Raw genomic sequence first — 21,124 nt, 5'->3', positions numbered from 1 at the left:
CAGCTGATCTTTGAATAAGCATTTTGTGGAAACATGCATACAGAAAGTCTGGAGTTACGTGGTTCATTGGATTCTTTCCAATTAATTGCTGATTAATTTCTAATCTGATTATTTCAGTATCTTCTGTTGTAGTAGAACAATTTGGGACTTGCTGGTCAACGGAGGAAAAAAATTGTTTGCAGGTGTGATGCACTGTAATTACTGATTAGCTGATCCATATTAAGCGCAAGCCCTTTTGAAGTTATCAACTCATATAATAATGATGTTAGGTGGGTTGCCTTGCCCTCCTTTCAAAGTGGGCCCATAGAGGTGGCGAGGTAATGGGCTAGTCAGATCCCCATCTGCCTGCCAGAGGTAGGTAATACATTTAGAGAAAAACAGTTTTCCTGATGTGTGATAAAGGCAGACTGGTAAATTGCTACTCTTATCTGAATGGCTGCTTTTATAATACAAGCTTATACATAATTGTTCACTTCGTCACTAATGCACATATGCCTGTTTCACCATGTACATGCACGGCAGATAGCACACATCCCGTGAAACAGGAGTGTGTAAATGCATTACATGTGACAAAATGCATAGGGAGTTTCTGCACCTCTACTTGGAAGTGACTTCTGTGTAGGGAACATTGATATAAGCAAAACTTCCCTCAGTTGCTTACATAATTGCTAGCTATAAACATATGTGTAAGCTGAGAATGCAATTTTTAAAAGGACAGCTCTTTAAGACGTTAAGCGTTATCAGGAGCGTTAAGATTGAAGGGAGTACTGTGTCTGGTAGGTGATGTGTCTTGGTAATTATGGGTATATGGGCTGTTTCACCTTTATCTATTTTTGAAGTATTTAGCTTTAATGATTTGTGTAACACTTTTATTTATTCTGGCCTACAAGTGAATTTTGTGCTACAAGAAACAAAATAAAGCTCTCCTTTCTCTACCTTATTTGATTTGAAATGGGATTTAGGGAGGAAGATGAACTCATGGATAGTGGAAACAGTATGACTTGTCAATGGAAGATTGGTTTGGAATAATTCATGTTCATTTTAAAAATAATCCTTATTTACATTTAGCATCTGTAACAGTTTTTTATAGCATGCAAGAAGAAAAAATGCTAGTCATGTTTATTTTTAAAAATTGTTCTTATTAAAGATCTTCTTGGGTTACAAAAGTACATGCAGTTTCTCTGCTTTCAGTTCATAGAGTTCTTTCTACAGATCATTCATATTTGATGTGAGACACTAATGTTATAGGCAGTATAAAGTTGGGGCAAAAGAGGTGGTGAGGGAGAGAAGAGGGGTAGTGAACTTTCGTTCTTTATAGTATATGTGCTGTAAGACTTTTGTGTCAGCGTCACGTGGGTAGGTTTTATTGCTAGTAAGGTTTATAAAAGGTGGAATTTGGTGGGGCAGTGTAACCTGGCAACATGACAGAGACCTGTTTTTTTTTTTTTTTTTGTACTGATGTAGGCAGCACTTACCTGAGAGTAAATCCCATTGTGGCTTGCTTTTGAATAGATATGCATAGGATTGCATTGTTAATTGCATTCTGGATTATAAATTTACATGTGATGGGAATGCAGGTTTGTGCTAGCTGAGCCTGCTAAGTTCAAACATTGCTGCTTGCTTGTGGTCTGTGTGCAAATTATTTCAATGTGACAGAACATTTCCCCTCAGATTATTCTGTAACACTGCACATGGGGAATAAAAAGTTGCTATAGTTTGATGTGGAAGGGGAGTGGGTACCACTGCAGGATTCTAAATATAGAAATCATGATAGCGGTTTACAGGAAAAAACTTCCCAAGTGGATAGCTCAGTTGGTAGAGCATGAGACTCTTAATACCAGGGTCATGGGTTTGAGCCCTACATTGGGTGAAAGCTTCCTGCATTATGGGGGTGGGGTGGGTTGGAATAGATAGATGATCCTCATGGCCTCTTCCAACTCTACAATTCTATGATTTTATAAGTTTAAATAGTCATATTAGAATGAGGGGCTTCAGCTCTAATAGTATTTCAGAATCCATATTTATTTGTGCAAGCTGAGGCAGAATATAATTTGGACATTGTTTTCTGAATTTTTGATGTTTTCCATTAGCTCTGAAAGCAAGTGTGTTGATTAACAGTGCAGTATCCAGAGGAGAAGGGACGCGAGTGGTGCTGTGGGTTAAACCACAGAGCCTAGGACTTGCCGATCAGAAGGTCAGCGGTTTGAATCCCTGCGACGGGAGCTTGCTCGGTCACTGCTCCTGCCAACCTAGCAGTTTGAAAGCACGTCAAAGTGCAAGTAGACAAATAGGTACCGTTCTGGCAGGAAGGTAAACGGCGTTTCCGTGTGCTGCTCTGGTTCACCAGAAGCGGCTTAGTCATGTTGGCCACATGACCCGGAAGCTGTACGCCGGCTCCCTCGGCCAATAAAGCAAGATGAGTGCTGCAACCCCAGAGTCAGTCATGACTGGACCTAACGGTCAGGGGTCCCTTTACCTTTACCTTTATCCAGAGGAGAAGATGGCACCCCGCTACCTTTAGCACTGCACAGAAAGACATGGGTATTCTTTAGGTTGAGCTATCCGATAAAAACACTAACTAAAAAGTGACTTCTGCAATCATTACCACTGCAATACTATACCTCCCTGTACTTTGAATGGCCTAGTACTTCTTTAACAATTCTAAACAACAGTCTTTGCTTGCAAATGATTTTCCTAGAGTGTATTATGGAGTAGGGCTTTCAAAGTATTTGGATTTACAAATGGGTTTTATCATTCATGTTATCTTGGGATCAAGGCAAGATCAGGTTATAGAGGATCTGTAAAATTGCCCACTGTTTTGAAGAAAGGATATCTAAAACAAATGCCTTCTGAATGATTTATTCATTCCTCTGGTCATTACCTACTTGTTCTAAGCAGTCTGATGATCCAGATTAGCTCACCAGACTAATAATTAATGTCATTGTATCCTGGGAACGGGCTAAATAAGTAAAGCACCTTGCACCTCTGTGCCCTAAGTGTGTTTGATGGCTGCTCCGAGTTGATGCGCTGCATAGGAGAACGTGTCAGCTCTTTTTGCTCTCTTTTGTCTGTCTAGCTGGCATCTTGCCTGTCATTTCATATAAAACAAATGAATCACAGTTAAATTTACTGAGACTGCCTTTCAGGCAAGGAGAATTCTGAAATAGTGCACCTAAGAACAGTGACAAAGTGCTGAGTTGTCACTAACCTCCAAAGATTAGAAATGATATTGCCAAGTTTCAGGTCAAAATTTATCCAGAAAATATCTGTCATTTGATCTTGCATGGAGGATGCTAATGGAAGGGCATCTCAGAATGACAGTTTTGTCTCTTGCAGTAGTTACATTTATCACTTCAATGGAGAGAATTCTAAGCCCATATTTTAGTGTTATGGGATTTCTTTGGAAAGAAAAATGCACATATAACCTTTAATAAGGTTCAGTAATGGAGAATTTTGATTGAATTTCCAAGCAGCTCAATAGAGAGCTTGCTTTTGAAGATGGACTTGAAGAAGATACCAGTTTCTTTGCCATGGGTGATAACCCTGCCATGGAAATACATGTTTAGGCTATTCTTAAGTTCTCAATTTCTGGAAGGTTTGGAATCATTGACAATTGATTCCAATTGACAATTGACAATTGACAATAATATAATCCATATCATGTGAAGAAACTCTTAGACAAGGGTTACCCAAGCAAGACTTTGATCTTTAGCAGGCAGTCCCTAGACTTGATGAAAGATATTGGAGGAGAGGCAACTGCTTCATCTGGTACTCCTCAATACTGAAATGAAACTTTTTTCACAGCCTGGATTAGAATGTAGATGCTAACTAAATTTCCTGGCCCCCACTGTAAAACATACAAGTAGAGGGGGTTTCTTGTAAGTAAGGAGGATCTTTACTCAGGCAAATAATGATACAGTTTCTGCAGCAAACATGAAACGTAAGGAGTAACAGTTCAGGAGTCAGAGCAGGGCAATAAGTTGATAATTGAATGGAAGCAATGAAGGTGTCCCCACATCTTGCTCATCTGGCCTCCCCTGTTCAGCTAGGAAAAGAAGGAATGCTTGGGCAAGTGGGTTTTCCTCCGATATGTTAAAAGGAGGAAACTTGAGACATTTGTTAAAAACCAGTGAAGGTGTTGGATACAATTTCCTATCTCAATAATTTGGAAATGTGTAACAAACAAAAGACTACTAAAGCTACAGACCTCTTGGAGTTGGGGGAAATCTCCAATACTTAACCATGTAAGATTAGAGTAGTAGTTGCTTGATAGTTTAAACGTTTTGCAGGCATTGGTAGTGGTGTATTTTCCCCTTTCCCGTTTATAGGTGTGTTTTTTAAAATTCCCCTTTATAGTTCTCACTAAAGAATAATTGGACGACGGTCAGTGTTTTGGACGAAACCGAGCATGGCATTTCTGAAAACAATCATTTTTGAGGCCCTCCTTTTGTTTCATTCTGAGTAACAAGGCACACTGTTGCCATTGCTAATGGATATAATTGCTGCTGAGTGCCCCCAGGTCCTCCCCTTCCCTGCACTTTGTTGCTGCTGCTTTGCTTTCCAGTGTTGCCACACAGGACTACCACAATCTGATTTTGTGAATGCTGTGCATACGACACATCTGTCCTCTTCCTTTGTCCCCTCTCCAATCCATTATATGTTCAGCTGCATTCTTGTGAAACATTATGGTACACGTACATTTTATATATATAAAAGACGTTTCTACATCCACATCATCTTGGGCAAAGTTGCTCTAAGTTTCAGAACATAAAATCTGGTATAAATATAAAGCTCTAGTGCTGTTGAAGTTATATGATGTGGTCTATTTGCTGATGTCATGCTTGGATTTTGGCTCAGTCAGTTTAAAACGGAAGTGGTGCTATTGAACTGTTTTCTTGTCCAGATTTTTTAAAAAAAAGAATGCATGTATTGATTATGAATTTATGTTTCACTTCAGGTGATCTCCTAGCAAGTTTTTGAGGGCTGCATAGTGTGACAATGCAGAGTGCCACTACTTGGGATAGTTGCCTAATTGTCGTGTTTGACTCCCGAGCTGTGAACCTGTATTGCAAGTTCCAGGATTATTTGTCTCAATGATGACATTCCCTTCTGCTTTCCCCCCCCTGGTTTCTGTATGCTGAACAAAGTTCCTGATGAATGGACACTCCCCTATTGTCTTTCAGGGCATGGGAGCTGGTGTAAAGGTATGCCCTCTCTCCCCAGCCAATCAGTGGAAAATGGTGGTGAACCTAGCTGTGTGAGCTGTGAACTGCAGCTTGATAGAACTACCCATCAGAAAGGAATAAAGCTCAGTATAGACTTTCAGCATAGTTTATTTGCTACTTCTGTTAGCTGACAATACTATAAAATATGTTGCTCTATTAGATGACTGCTGTCTTTTTAAGACTGGACTATTGGGAACAAATTGCTAATGAAAGAATTCTGCATTTACAATAACACTAGTATGTAGCACAATATGGCCTAGGAGCTGATATGCCAACCTACCGGTACCCTTTCTGCAGGGCTGAGGTGGGTGACAACTGAGGAGACAAACTTTCTGGTGGTGGTGCGTGGTGATGACCCATTTATGGATACTTGTCTCAGAGAGACTTGCCACAGGTTAAGACCTCTTTATTTGCCGAAAGCTCCTTAATAAAACATGATTCTCTGCTAAGACAGTTGTACTTATGGTGCTATTTGCTGGGTTTTCTGTTGTTGCTGATTCTGCTTTTATACATTTATTCCTTTCTGCTGCTCTGGTATTTCATTTTTATTATTTAAATTATTCTAAAGTTAGTTAATATTGTGAGCTGCTTTGGAAACTTGTTCAAATTTAAAAGTAGGATATAAGTACCGGTAAGTTCTGTAAATAAAACTGGCCATGTGTAAGAAATGGACTTACCTATGTTTGTTTTTCAACCTTCACTGGATAATTTCGGTGATCTTCAATTTCTGATACTCAAAATAACCTGATATATAGTGGTGCTTCTAATTTGTTTGTATTACCTTGCTTTGTAATTACCTCGCTTTGTAATTCTGTGCTGCACAACAGCCATATATTAGTTTTATTTGTTTTTCTTTAAATGGAGGGCAGATTTGAGAAAAAAGGAAGTTTGGGGGAAGTTTGGTGCATTTTCTTAGGGACCAAACACTTTATTGCGAGATTTGCAGTGAAAGGGATATTGAACTAAATCTGCTTTCTGTATTCCAGATGCAGCTGTGATCCTCGGCTGTGTCTCTCATTGAAGGGACCTGATGTTTTACGTTATTGGTAAGCAAATAAAGTATTTTTACAAAATCCAGAAGCAGCCTGTAACTTCTTTTAATTCATTCATGTGGACTTCATTGTCTGTTTTGCTAATACTGTGTTTGTTAACTTACATGCCATTTTCTCTTAGCGTTATCATTAGTCCCGAATCTTCCTCAGTTTCTTTCCTTAGCTTTTGTTGTGGTGACAGCAGTCTTTGAGGCAGACATTTTAGTGCCTGAGGTAGAACATTAAAATGATACTTCCATGCCATGGGGGTAAAATATAATAAACTATGTGTAATTTACAAATTGTTGCCTCAGAATCAACTGTCAATGGTAGAGCTAGCCCTTCTGAGATCTCCAGGGTTAAATGTTGTAAACTCTCAGCTAGAGCCTCCATGGTGATTGATTTTCAATGCCTTCTTGGATTAATAACTACAGTGTATTCCCCCCCCCCTTTCTATAGGTGGGATCACAGTATCTGTGGTAGCTTTCTTTTTCACCATTAAGTTCCTCTTTGAACTTGCCGCACGTGTAGTCAGCTTCCTCCAGCATGAGGACCGGGAGCGCAGAGGAGAGCGGACAATTTATGACTACGTGCGAGGCAACTACTTGGACCCCCGCTCTTGCAAAGTCTTCTGGGACTGGAAGGACCCATATGAGGTGGGCCACAGCATGGCCTTCCGAGTACATGTAAGTGAATATTTTCTATTTCCATGAAAACCTAAGGAGTGGATCTAGGTTTTATTTCAAGACAAACGTCTATAGAGATTATGGGACTGTTCCTTGGAGGTTTTGTGCCAGTTTTGTTACTTAGGCTGAACAGCTTAATGCTGGTGGTTATCAACAGCACAGACTACAATTTTGCTTTTGCAGTGAGTTTGAGTGAGCTTCTGACTTGTAAGTTTAGACTGGTCAAACCTAGTATCGCTCTTTTCTTCTGGGTTTGTTTTTGTTGAATTTGTTTTTTATGCATATTTAAAATTTGGTGGGCACATATCTTGAAGAATGATTGGGCATGATGATTTTTTTTGCAAATGGTGCCAGCATTTATATCAGGGATGTTGTAAGCGGAGAGGGAATAAGCTATCAGTGATTACTAGTCATGTTGGCTGGTATGATACCTCTAGGATCAAAGGCAGCAAATCTGAATACCAGTTCCTGGGAACAACAAGACAAGGCTATTGTGCTCATGTTCCACAGGTATCTGGTTAGCCACAACAGGATGCCAGTTTAGTTAAGCCTCTGGTCTATTCCAGAAGGGCTCTTCTTATGTTCTTCAATAATTACAGAACCATTCATCACCTAATATTGGGCACTAATTGTGATATAGCATATTAAGATGCTGTTTTGCATTTATTTTTTAAATCTCCATGCAGTTATTCTATAAGAATGGCCAGCCCTTCCCTGCTCTTCGTCCTGTGGGCCTGCGAGTTCACATCTGCCACGTGGAGCTAGCAATGGATATTCCTGTGACCCAGGAAGTACTTCAGGAACCCAGTTCCAATGTGGTGAAGGTGGCATTTACTGTGCGGAAGGCTGGGCGCTATGAAATCAGCATAAAACTTGGAGGCTTGAATGTGGCATATAGCCCTTACTACAAAGTCTTTCAGCCAGGTAAGGCCTTTTGGGGCCAATAACAAACCAAGGCATAGAAAGGAGAGCATGTCTTGTAATACGCCTCTTGTAATATTACATGCGAGTCTAAGCTGGGTGTTGTTCCTTATTTCAGGAATGGTGGTTCCTTCGAAAACCAAAATTGTTTGCCATTTCTCCACTTTGGTGCTGACATGTGGGCAGCCTCACACTCTGCAGATAGTTCCCAGAGATGAGTATAATAATCCTACCAGTAACTCGGTATCACTGATAGATGAGCACAACTACAGCCTCTCAATCCATGAGGTGAGTCCATCTCTGATCTTATCTTCTCTAAGACTGGAATACACTGATATAGTCTAACTTATATTCCTTTTGTCTAGCTTGGTCCCCAAGAAGAAGAACCTTCTGATGTTTTGTTTGAAAAGTCTGTGGTGTCTAATCGACAGACTTATCAAGTTTTCCTGAGACTCACCCTACTCCGTAGGGGATGTTTCCGTGCCTGCATCTCCTACCAAAGCCAGCCTATTAGCAATGGAGAGTTCGATATAATTGTTTTAAATGGTAAGTTTAGAAAAATACATTATTTTTACTGCCATGTTAACTCCCACGATGCTGTTGCCAGCCATTAAAAGTTAATATGTATTTCATTTATTGCATTTGTATCTTGCCTGTTGTCCAGCAGTATCAGTCTGACATTTTAGCCTCGTAACAAGTGAGGTTTGTATCTTGCAGAGAGTGAAAAGAGTATCGTGGAGCGAAATGTTTCTACCTCAGGGGTCAGTATCTATTTTGAGGCCTACCTTTACAATGCTAGTAGCTATGCCAATACCCAGTGGCAACTTCCACCCCTGCATTGGGGCTCCTCTCAGCGTCGACCTTCCACTGCTACTGAAGATGAGGATGAAGACTCTCCTTCTGACAGCCAGACCCCTGAGAAAGTGAAGAAGCCAAAAAAAGTGTATTGCTATGTTTCACCCAAGGTAAGACTAGCTCGTCTATTCCCTAGTTGCACAGGATTTATTGCTATTATGTGTGGCTGTGTTATCAATCGGCTTCCAGGAACAATTTCCCTATGGTCGTTGGCCATTATTACTGTTGTGAGAGACTGTGTATTGTGCTATGAAACAGCTGGTGCATGTTTCCAAGCATATATTGTAGACAAAATTGTTCAGGACTTCTTGGATTATTGCTCTGCTAACCAGAGAACTGACCTGTGGCTACATTTTATGGTGGCTGCTGGGCTGTCAGCAAAAATGGGGTTGACCATTGTTCAAGTTCTTTCAGATTGGTTCATTTTTTAAAATATATGACTCTCCATTGTTTTTGTTCTTTTACTTCAAAGCAATTCTCAGTAAAGGAGTTCTACTTGAAGATCATTCCTTGGCGCCTCTTTACCTTCAGAGTGTGTCCTGGCACCAAGGTATGTTGGTAAAATTCCCCAGTGAATAATTGGATTTGTTTTGTGAAAGGTATATTCCGTTTGTCAGCCTAATCACATAAGATTGAAAACTTTCACTGTTAGGTTTTTAGATTTGCTTGGGAGCCTGCTGTGGTTTTCTATATTGCATCCTGCAATATAGCTTTCAGGTTCTTTTTTTTCTTGTAATTTTCCTCCTCCCCTAATGAAGCATGTACTGAGGCTCATTCTACAGGAATTGCAATTTATAAAACCTTCATCTCAGCTGTAGGCTTGCCAGCAGCTTTGCTATTAACTGGTTCTGAGCAGATAGAGGGGCAAGGAAATGTGCCCAGGGGGTAACCTTGCCACATCTGATCAATGTGCTGTGCTTTCTGGTAAATGATTCCCCGCCCTTTCCTGCATTTCTTTGCTGCTAGTTTTCTTACCACGGGCCTGACCCTGTGCACAAACTGCTGACGTTAGTGGTGGATGATGGGATCCAGCCTCCTGTAGAGCTGAGCTGCAAGGAGAGGAACATCTTGGCGGCAACTTTCATTCGCTCGCTGCATAAAAATATAGGTAAAAAGAGTCTGGGGCATAAAATTCTGTTGCATGGTATCTAATGCATCACAGCTTGCATAACACATACTACAGAGGACAGCTGCCATTCTATGGTGTAGACTGTAAGTATTTTCAGAATGGATTGCATCCTTTTTATGTTGTGGTGTGCTGCTTAGCTCAGTGTTTGTTTATAAATGTTGAGTAGTTCAGTTTGATTTAGGATATTGTAATTGTTATAGAGCAATCACACATGCTTCCCCTGTTCTTGATAAATTTCAGTCTGTTCCTTCCTTCCTGATATCTCTTTAGAGGAGTTCACATAATTATTTACGTATGGGTTGAGGTTATGCATTCTCTCCCTCCCCCTCCTAACTTCTTTAGTGCTTCTAAACAAATATATTTATTTAACCGCTCCAGCTTGGTCTCAGAATAGGGAAGTTTAAACCCTGAGCCCATGTGTATGTGATAGAGCCAGTGTGTGCACACAAATACAAATATGAGGAAATACTAGAGACAAGGAAATGTTAATGAAATGCAATGTTTATGTTCTGTCTCCACAAAATAGTCCGTACAATTTTTTAAAACTATGATATGTATCCCTTTGTTTCCTCAAATCCTTTGTACTGAATTTTTTTACTCCTTTTGGGATGATGAGCTGTCATATTTTATGACATTTCTGAAACGGATATGACCTTGTAAGGTGTTTTGAAGGAAACAGATAGGACAATGGGCTTGTTGCTTTCAGGAGGCTCAGAGACCTTTCAGGACAAAGTAAACTTCTTCCAGAGGGAGCTGCGCCAGGTGCACATGAAGAGGCCCCATTCAAAAGTGACTCTCAAAGTCAGCCGCCACAACCTTCTGGAATCGGTGAGTGTGATACAGAAAGCTTGGAGTGTACGTAGTTTTAGAGAAGTTCTGTAGATCATTTCCTTCCTGTTCCATGTTCTTTCACCTTGAGCTACAGAATGGACTAGAGTGATATGAATTCAGGGTGATAGTGCATTCACACATATTCTGATTTTACACCTTCCTCTAAAATATGTAATTGCCTATGACCAGAGAAGTCTGCATTAAACCAACTATTAGTCATTTTTAATGTGTCAAAGCCTCAATGAGAAGCGAGGCAGCCCAGGGCAGGAAGCACAGAAACCATCAGCTCCTGACAGAACCATCAACAGCCTGAGAGAGATGCTTGGGCAGCTGCTCCCCCACCTCTGCTGGAGCTGCTAAAGATCCGTATTATGAGGGAACCCAGGCATGCATACCATCAACTCCCAGTTTGCTGAATGATACTTGCCCTCCTGCATTTTATATACTGTATTAGTTTTAAAATTGTAAATCAGCTTGGGTGCCTTGGCAGAAAGGTGGTACATAAATCCAAGGAACACATAAATAATAAGTTTGAGGACGGGGTAGGAGGACGTGAATCCTAGTCTCCTTGTTATGCAAGCTCTTACAACATAATTAGTTTTAGTGTGGCAGACAGATAAAATCAAGGGAATTAAATTTCCAAGGGTGGGGGAAACTAAAACATTTTAAGTGGAAGATGAAGATTATCGTGAGTGTGAACTAGAGGATGTGCTGTCACTGGTAAGCAGCAAATGGCTTTAAATCATTTGACTGTCTACTATATCAGAGCCAAGAGTTGCCATAGGGTTATTTTTTTGGTTTTCTGGTTTTGCTGTAGCTATAAATGGAACAGAGATTCTATGGCTTGACATTTCTAGTCATTTTAAATATTTTGTTCAAAGCAAGCTTAGTCTTGAGGGAGCAGTGCATTAAAGTGATAGTATGTGTCATGAGGGCAAGTCATGAAACACTTTTATTTGTGAGCACTTAGGAAATGAGGACAAGAGCTCTTCAAAGATTTATAATAAAAAACCCCCAGAACTTTCAGTCCCTATAGCTCAGTAGTGTGGATCCTTTTCATGTCAAGAGCCACATTACCTCAGTGGGGAGTATTACTTATAACTCTTAAATTGTGCTTTATAGATCCAATAATCTCTTAGATCACAGCAGGTGGGGTCAACACCCAAAGTAGGCAAAACCTTTTCTTTGTGTCATTCCCTCCAATCAGTTTTTCTCTCACTCTCCTCCTCATTCTCCTCTTTTCTGCAAACAACTGCTTGCACTGTCCTTGCACAAAATACTGCATATGAAAGGCAATCAGGATTAGTTAGCATGGAAATGCTGCAGTCTGTTGTAGGATGAACAAACTGCTCTGTTCTTCCGCTCGCAGCTCTCTGGTCACGGAAAGAAGCTTTTCTCTCTCCCTCTCCAGTATAAAAATGTAACAAACTAAAAGTTTGTAAATGGAAAGGAATATGGATTGGCGCCTGAAACTAGTGGTTTCCTACAGCTCCCATAAGGTCATCCTTCTCTCACTTTAAGCTCCACCTTTACAATGAGATGATAGCAGTGTTCTGCTTCTCATCCTACAATCCCCACACTAGGCCTCAGCCTTGTATACCAGAAGGAGCATCTCCACCCCCATTGTTCAACCCAAACACTAAAATCCAGCACCAAGGGCCTTCTGGAGGTTCCCACACTGTGAGGACAGAAGCTACAGGGAACCAGGCAGAGGGCCTTCTCAGTAGTGACGCCCAACCTGTGAAATGCCCTTCCATTAGATGTTATATAACATTTAGGAAACATCTGAAGGCAGCCCTGTATAGGGAAGCTTTTTGAGGTTTAAGGTTTTATTATGTTTTTTTACGTCCTGTAAGCCATTCAGAGTGGCTGGGGCAACCCAGTCAGATGGGCGGGGTACAAATAAGTTTTCATTCATTCATTCATTCATTCTGTATGCATATACATAGGGGCCGAAGCATAATCCCAGTGGCCAAGCGGTAGAAACCTTGGACTAACTTTTCTTTACTAATATCTCAATCGTAACAAAATAAAAAAAATTCCTTCTAGTAGCACCTTAGAGACCAACTAATAGGTTTACCACACCTATCAGCCAAGCACCCATTCCCACCACCCTTCTGAGTAATACCCCTCCCCAACCTCTTGCTATAGATAAGGGTCTGGTGACTTCTGTTTCAGTGTATCTGAAGAAGTGTGCATGCACACGAAAGCTCATACCAAGAACAAACTTAGTTGGTCTCTGAGGTGCTATGGGAAGGAATTTTTTTATTTTGTTTCGACTATAGCAGACCAACATGGCTATCTACCTGTAACTATCTCAATCCTAAGTATGTTTACTTGAAAGTCCCACTGCTCATCAGGAAAGTGTGTAGGATTGCAGCCTAAGATTTGGAAGAAGGAGTAAAGACTAATTCTCAGACTTGCAGATGACATAAAGCAAATAAAGGCTATATAAACTACAATTAAGAAGAATATAGATCCATTAGTAATTTTGTCTTTAAACAGACAAAATATTTATACAGCATGAATGTGTATGCTCATTTTTGTATGTGGTAGATATGCATACACACACATTAGAAATAAAAACAGAATGCAAAATAAGGCGATAAACTGACATGCAAAAATGCTACTGAGAAGAATCTGGGAGTTGCGTCGTGAGTACCAAAGAGGTGACCTTACAGTAGCAATGGTAAGTTGTATTTTCAGCCAACTGTAGAAGAGAAGCTCTGAAGGGGGATGAGTGTTAAATACTACTACAATTCTCCACTGAAGAGCAGTATCTACAGATGAGAGAGGCAGTAGAAATAAGTATTGGAGAATTGCGTGTTCCTGAAAATGAGATCTCATGTTAGCCCTCTTGGTTGCAAACATCAGTTTATACTGCGTTTTCCTTATGTTCCTAGTCACTGAGGGCAACAAGGAATTTTTCTGTTTCTGACTGGAGCAAAAACTTTGAAGTGATTTTCCAGGATGAAGAAGGTGAGTTAACCTGTAATTGCATTATTGTTGCCAGAAAAAGAGTGTTTGGGTTTCTACTACTAGCAACCAATTTTTTCTGAAGTTTCCATAATATCTCACAAGCATCTATAGATTTATTCTCCAATCACCTTCATACTGGCTATATAGTAAAGCTAAGTGAAAACGCTATTGCACTTAAGTTCTGCTTGCAGGCTGCCCATGGCCACTGTAAGAACAGGAAACTGAGCTAGATGGGTCTTTCGCCTGGTCAAGTTTTGTGAATCCCAGTCCAGTTAATTTACATTACATCCTTTTATTATCTTGTCTGAATATAAGGTGCCTGGTGTGCTCGAAAGAACTAATGGGAGGAAAAAGTATATGGGTGTTACATTGATCCCACTTTGGGTAGAGAACCATGTGCATATAAATAGTATACAGTAGTATGGTACTCCCTCTAAAGTGAAGAGTTTTTTCTTGACAGGTGTGTTTTAGAAGGCATAGGATTACCTCAAGATCTAACTGGTCTCTGATTTCTTCTGTCTTGTAGCCTTGGACTGGGGAGGTCCTCGCAGAGAGTGGTTTGAATTGATCTGTAAAGCTTTATTTGACACTACCAATCAACTTTTTACCCGCTTCAGTGACAACAACCAAGCTCTGGTTGGTATTTTCCCATCATTCATTGGTGGAAACAGGAAACATTGCAGCTGTTCATGTTTTCTGTAGAGAATTCACATTCTTTTTCAGACTTTTTCTAGTTTTCTCCTGTAAGCAGAAAGAAAATTGGTTTGCCTCTTTCATGGGGTATTAAAAGGCAAACTTAAGCAGGAAGATGAATTGTCATGAGTAGTACAGATAAATTCTATGGCAGGTATGAGAAGTGCAATCTGTAATTTGATTTCCTAAGTCATATTTTCTAAAATATAGAAAGTAACACTGTTTCTTTGCAAACTATATATGGCATGCTCATGTACCAGCATGCCTGTTTCAGTGCTGTTGAGAATACACTGAGAAAAACAATCTTTAAAGGATGTGAAGATCTTTGACCACAGGGTACAAGGAGAAGAGTACATGGGGCTTTTTCAGGCGTTAAATCTAATTCTAAGTTAGAGCTAATTCTAAGCTGTTGTAACTGTGAGCTGCCTTGTTTGTAGGTACATCCCAACCCCAACCGGTCACCTTTTCTGCGGCTGAAAGTGTATGAATTCGCAGGGCGCTTGGTTGGAAAGTGCCTCTATGAGTCATCTTTGGGAGGGGCTTACAAGCAGCTGGTGAGAGCTCGTTTCACCCGGTCTTTTTTGGCTCAAATCATAGGATTACGGATGCATTATAAGGTAATAATAATAATAATAATAATAATAATAATAATAATTTATTATTTGTACCCCGCCCATCTGGCTGGGTTTCCCCAGCCACTCTGGGCGGCTTCCATAGAAACAAAAAATACAGTAAAATATCACAGATTAAAAACTTTCCTGAACAGGGCTGCCTTAAGATGTCTTCTAAATGTCAGGTAGTTATTTATCACTTTGACATCTGATGGGAGGGCATTCCACAGGGCAGGCGCCACTACCGAGAAGGCCCTCTGCCTGGTTCCCTGTAGCTTTGCTTCTCGCAATGAGGGAACCGCCAGAAGGCCCTCGGAGCTGGACCTCAGTGTCCGGGCAGAACGATGGGGGTGGAGACGCTCCTTCAGGTATACTGGGCCGAGGCCGTTTAGGGCTTTAAAGGTCAACACTTTAAAGCCCTAAAAATTGCCTGTTGGTTTTGTTCTGCTTTCGAGTATAAAGCAGAGACCAAGCACGATTCCACAGCACAAACTAAATTTGTTTTCTTTCCTTCCCCTTCTCTATCTCCTTTTTCCTCTTAGTATTTTGAGACAGATGACCCAGAGTTCTATAAATCTAAAGTTTGCTTCATCCTGAATAATGATGTCAGTGAGATGGAGCTAGTCTTTGCTGAGGAAAAATACAGCAGATCAGGACAACTTGAGAAGGTAAGAGCCATTGGTTAGGATGGTGCAATTTGAAATCCTTTTATCCGCAATGGGGAAAGGAGCAATGTCTCCATAGGAGGGGAAAGATGTGAAGGGTTCATCATTGTGTGGATTTATAGAGTAGATGGGACTCCACTCATAAATTCTCTCATGCCTTGTTTTCAGGAGGTTGAGCTGGTAACAGGTGGTGCTCAAATGCCAGTTACAAATGAGAATAAAATTTTCTACCTGAATCTTCTTGCACAGTACAGACTGGCGAATCAGGTTAGAGAGGAAGTGGAACACTTCTTGAAAGGTAATGTGTATGCTCTGCACTTTTTATATTAATGTTGTTCAGAATTGTTCTTTGTTCATGCCCTTGCCTGGCTGGCATGATTTTTATCTATTCTGCTCTCATCTTCTAGGTCTCAATGAACTGGTCCCTGAAAACCTCCTTGCTATTTTTGATGAAAATGAACTTGAGGTAAACTAAGATATTTGCTGTCTTTGATCCTGTTGCACCTTCCTCAGATGAATGTGAGATAACTGGGGGGTAAGGAAGAGTGGGGAACCCCCATTCACAAGCATTCCCTGTACGGATATAGTAACATAAATAATTTTAACCATACCAATTTTTATGAGGCTTTCCATATAAACTAGATAAACTTTTAGCCGGCACAAAATATATGTTCACTCAAAACTCTTAGTTTCTACTGGTTTGCTAGGCTGTTTCAAGTGCCTTTCCAATCCAGTTGAATCTCTGCTCTTCCCTTCCTCTGCCTTGTAATAATAAAGAAACAAGTGCCTGATTCTATGGCCCCAACACTAAAAAGTCTCCTATCCAACCCTGCAGCTTAAACAACACTCTGGTGCTCTAGTTCAGATTGATTACTTCTCACCCTGTACCTTACCTACTATTCCCTACAGTATATGCTACATCCGAGATACAATGTCATTAGACTTCTTTTTCCCCAGAAGTTTCCATACAGTACTGTAATAGTTAACAAGGGTATTCGGACACATGCTTGAGTTACCAAGTCCCCAATGCTGCATTAGAGCAGAAAGTTTTAAAACCTAGAAGGAGTGATAGCTCTAGCTTTTAATCCTGAGCATCAAAAATACAAAGCTGACTGTGTTAATTGAATGGTACCTAGTTTAAAGGAAAAAAGACAACTGTACTCTGACTGAAACTTTATTTTCTTCCAGTTGCTGATGTGTGGTACTGGAGACATCAGTGTCTGTGATTTCAAAGCACATGCTGTAGTAGTGGGAGGTTCTTGGCATTTCCGAGAGAAGGTAAGAAAGATTAATTGCCTGCTCTACCAGACTGGATTGGTTGTACTTTGTGTAGGTCATGACTGAGACAGTGATTATGTATGTCTTCAGGAGGAAACACTACTTCGTTTTCCTTTGGCTGGCTTTTAGACCTCATGAAAGCTCTTTCTACGTGCATCTTTTACGCTTTCTCAGTTAAGGGCAATGCTTCCTTTGGGCCAGATCTTTAAGTTACTTAGCAACAGCAAACATTTGTGCACTCCTGTAATTTTATTACAAGGTTCCAAAGAAACATCAAAAGTAGCAGTGGAGCTTAAAGTGAAATATCGCTTTGGGAGGTGTGATTATGGTAAAAAAAGGTAAAGGTAAATGTACCCCTGCCCGTACGGGCCAGTCTTGACAGACTCTGGGGTTGTGCGCCCATCTCACTCAAGAGGCCAGGGGCCAGCGCTGTCCGAAGATACTTCTGGGTCACGTGGCCAGCGTGACATCGCTGCTCTGGCGAGCCAGAGCCGCACACGGAACGCCGTTTACCTTCCCGCTAGTAAGCGGTCCCTATTTATCTACTTGCACCCAGGGGTGCTTTCGAACTGCTAGGTTGGCAGGTGGTGGGACCGAACAACAGGAGCGCACCCCACCGCGGGGATTCGAACCGCCGACCTTTCGATCGGCAAGCCCTAGGCGCTGAGGCTTTAACCCACAGCACCACCCGCGTCCCAGTGCCACCTGCGTGATTATGGTAGCATACATTAATTCATTTTCTGGCCTGTCTCATAACTGGGTGGTTTGCAAGAAATTTAGTAGGTTCCCCCCCCCACACTGTTCTTGCTTCCCATACCTCTTGCTGTGTCTTCCAGGTTATGCGGTGGTTTTGGACAGTGGTCTCCAGTTTCACACAAGAGGAACTGGCCAGGCTGTTGCAGTTCACCACTGGTTCTTCTCAGCTGCCTCCTGGAGGATTTGCTGCACTTTGCCCATCTTTCCAGATCATTGCAGCTCCGACGCACAGTACACTGCCAACAGCCCATACTTGGTGAGTACCTGTCACTGAGTCTTTCTGTCATCTGCAACAAGCTGATCATGAGCAGCCTTCCACTGATCTTGCCCGTGTGTTTTTTCAGATATTTTTTAATGCCATATAACTGCTCAGGTGGGTTACCCTTGCCTATGAAATGCTGAAAGCGTTATGTGTACATGTCTCATGCTGTGTACTAGTTTTGTTCTTTCTTTCAGTTTTAACCAGCTGTGCCTCCCCACTTACGATTCCTATGAAGAGGTGCACAAGATGCTGCAGCTGGCCATCAGCGAGGGCTGTGAGGGTTTTGGCATGCTCTGACTCCCACAGGAGGAGTCCATCTCGCTTCCTTAATTCTTCAGGGCATTGCCCGGCCCCACTTCACTACTCCAGTCTCATGCCCAACCTAAGGGCGACGGAGAACGGAGCAGAGGCACCACGCAAACAGAAATGTCAATCTGCAATGTCACATGGAGGCCTCCCCATGTCTGAAGTACAGTATTGGGAGCACATATTGCCCCTTCCCCTTCCCAGTATGGTACATGAAGTGGAGTGGAGTTCTTCTCTCGAGGTGACATGGTACTTGCATTTCACAGGACGTTACTTGTCTGGTTTTCTGAAGGAAGAAAGCTCATAAGCAAAGAGTTCCAATTTGTTACAGGAAGAGATTTGTAACTTACAATATTCCAGTTGCTTTGGGGATGAATGGACCACTATGGAGCTCTAAATCCCCAGATTATGGGAAGCCTTAATACTTTTCCATGCCTTTGCCCAAGTTTTCACACAAGTTAATCCCCTTTCCACTTGGATGTTACTGGAAGGCATAAAATCACCCCCACCTTGCTTTTTCATTTTCTTAGCCACTTTCCCCTGGATGCTGTCAGCACTTATTCTTGCAAAAGAGGGAAGGCAGCGTTTATGTCACTGGATTACTAGTGCTGATATTGACAGTGACCTCGTTCTACCTCTGCCAAGAGCTGGCAACAGGATATTATTTCTGCAGTGGCAGCAGCTTCTGTTGCCTTTGCCACGGAACTGGAAGAAACTTGTTTCTCCTCCCATCCCTATTTCTGACCATGGTCATGAACTTTGGCAGGAGCTTGTTTTCCCTACCATCCAACTAATTTCCCTTCCTCCTAGGATAGATGAATGTATCTACCTGAGGTCTGATGCATATGCTAGCACTGACCTTCTGGGGTACTTAGAATGAGGTGGTGGTAGGCCAAGAGGCAGCTATGATTGTATGCATCAAACATACATTTGTATGCAGGTAGAGTGAGGTGATCAGTATTGGATTGGGCCCAGTAGCTCATTCTCTCTCCTATTCTACACAGACAGGCGTCTACCTCTCCCACATGACAGCCAGAGTATTCTCTAGCATGCTTCGGGCAGAGAATTGTTAAATAAGGTATTGCTACCTGTGTCCTTCCCCCCACCCCCGATAACCTGCTTTTTTGTGTTCTGAGCATTCCATGACATTCGAAGTGGGGTGTGGTTAAACTGCGGGTGCTTATCCAGGCAGTAATGAAGTGGGTCTGCAAGGCAACACATTGCACTACCCACACTTCAGACTACATGAGGGAGCCAAGATGAGCTTTCATGTACAACTGACCTCTTAATTCTGAACACGTCCTTTCCACTGCTCCCATTTCCTTGGCAATGAAGGAGTGGGAATTCAGGGATCTCAGCTGGCAGCCTAGCCATTTTTTTGTCAGCAAAGCCAAAATCTGATTGGATTGTGAACTGAATATTTTGTTGGCACCGGAAGTGCATTTCTCCTGGTCAGGAGAGAGATGTTGGTGGCTGTTACTAAATGGGAAGAGCCTACAATATGACTGCTTGGATTGAGGGAGTGCCCCCCCCCCAGACTAGACACTTAATTGGATGTCTCATAAGAACAAACTTAGGAAAAATACAATTTATAGTTGTGCCAGCATTTTTAGTTCAATCATTCTGCCATAGATTGGGGCTATAGCATTTTTCAGATGACACATTTTGTTATTATTTTTAGATAGCTGTACCCCCCCCCCCCGCCCAACATAAACAGAATCATTTGCAGATCAGAGGGGGAAAGACAATTTGCAAACTTGCTTAAGTAAAAGTTCAAGCCATTATTTTGCCAAAAATGTTAGAACTCTGAGTATTGGGACAACTCAGGAATCCCTTCCTTTTGGGGCATTTTTAGAGACCACCACTGTATTTTCCTTCATGGCAGGCATATTTCCCCTCCTTTCAGCAGTTGCTCTTTTTAAAAGCATGTACATGCCATCTTATTGCACTAAGGGCGGCTTCTGTAATCAGTGCAGTTAGGGCTCCTGAATGCCTTTTGACTCTACCCACTCCTCTCCCCAGGGACCAAAAGGAGGTTATGCTGTGCAGCTCAGCCAGTTGATGGTTGTAGGGTGCTGCTTGGTGCTGTTCCAGTCCTTTGTCTTGTTCCCTGGTCTACTGGAGGCTTTTCCAGCCATGGCTCGAGGTTGGTTCTGCTACATCTTCCTCAGGAATCCCCTCCTTTCTTCTTTAGAGCTCAGCTGTTTTTATACTGAGGACTGAGTGGCTGGATATTCAGCAGACATCCTCTGCTTGAAACCACTCACCTAATAAAATGTATTTGGCACTTCTTGCCTCTTTGCGGATGCGAAGGATTTTCTTTTTACACAAGCACAGTCAGAGCAGTGGTGGATGCTGCTAGTTCTTCGCTTAATAATGCACTTGTGTGTTTTCTCCTACTCTTGCCCCCATCATCAGCAGGTCCATTCTTCCCAACGCTATATAATTTCAATGCACAGGCTCTGATTTTCCTAAATCTTACTTGTTCTTTCCTAACCTTGTGTGTTGCCCTGATTCCCGTGCGAAGACATGGTACGGGCTGTGCTCTAGCCATCTATACTGTGTGTATGCGTGTCTTCTGAGGAGGTTTGTTCCTTTTCATTGGCCCTAATTTGTTCCATCTAATGTTAAGTGCATTGGTTTCTAGGATAGCGGTTATGCTCATGGTACAATCTCAAGTAGATCTCTTTCACCTGGAGCTGCTGTGGATACCAGAGGACTTGGCCTGCATCTGAGAACTTATCTTGCATGTTTTAGAAACCAAGACCTATTACTTTAGTTTGGCCAAGGCCTGTTTCCAGATAGCCAGCTCCAAAAGGAATTAAGCAAGATTATGTAATCCTCTAATAGATTATTCTGTAAATAGTTTGTACAATAAATAAAATATTTAAAATTT

At 41.6% G+C, this 21,124-nt stretch overlaps 1 protein-coding gene across 1 annotated transcript in view; it reads left to right on the top strand.

Annotated features, from left to right (window-relative positions):
• The window catches only part of AREL1 (apoptosis resistant E3 ubiquitin protein ligase 1), a 22,350-nt gene extending 1,226 nt beyond the window's left edge, over positions 1 to 21,124 (top strand). The window contains exons 2-20 of the mRNA XM_083447011.1: positions 4,958 to 5,204; positions 6,212 to 6,271; positions 6,716 to 6,942; positions 7,629 to 7,866; positions 7,982 to 8,151; positions 8,229 to 8,409; positions 8,581 to 8,828; positions 9,191 to 9,268; positions 9,685 to 9,826; positions 10,554 to 10,675; positions 13,582 to 13,657; positions 14,184 to 14,293; positions 14,788 to 14,967; positions 15,504 to 15,629; positions 15,795 to 15,924; positions 16,034 to 16,092; positions 16,815 to 16,904; positions 17,741 to 17,916; positions 18,117 to 21,124. Coding sequence (XP_083303137.1) covers positions 6,256 to 6,271; positions 6,716 to 6,942; positions 7,629 to 7,866; positions 7,982 to 8,151; positions 8,229 to 8,409; positions 8,581 to 8,828; positions 9,191 to 9,268; positions 9,685 to 9,826; positions 10,554 to 10,675; positions 13,582 to 13,657; positions 14,184 to 14,293; positions 14,788 to 14,967; positions 15,504 to 15,629; positions 15,795 to 15,924; positions 16,034 to 16,092; positions 16,815 to 16,904; positions 17,741 to 17,916; positions 18,117 to 18,219 — 2,472 coding nt within the window. The 5' untranslated portion in view covers positions 4,958 to 5,204; positions 6,212 to 6,255 and the 3' untranslated portion in view covers positions 18,220 to 21,124. The remainder of the gene's footprint in view (positions 1 to 4,957; positions 5,205 to 6,211; positions 6,272 to 6,715; positions 6,943 to 7,628; positions 7,867 to 7,981; positions 8,152 to 8,228; positions 8,410 to 8,580; positions 8,829 to 9,190; positions 9,269 to 9,684; positions 9,827 to 10,553; positions 10,676 to 13,581; positions 13,658 to 14,183; positions 14,294 to 14,787; positions 14,968 to 15,503; positions 15,630 to 15,794; positions 15,925 to 16,033; positions 16,093 to 16,814; positions 16,905 to 17,740; positions 17,917 to 18,116) is intronic.

Source organism: Podarcis tiliguerta (genome assembly GCF_965153285.1).
Source record: "Podarcis tiliguerta genome assembly, chromosome: 1".
NCBI classification, from domain to species: domain Eukaryota; kingdom Metazoa; phylum Chordata; class Lepidosauria; order Squamata; family Lacertidae; genus Podarcis; species Podarcis tiliguerta.
This window is presented reverse-complemented; position numbering and strand designations above follow the sequence as displayed.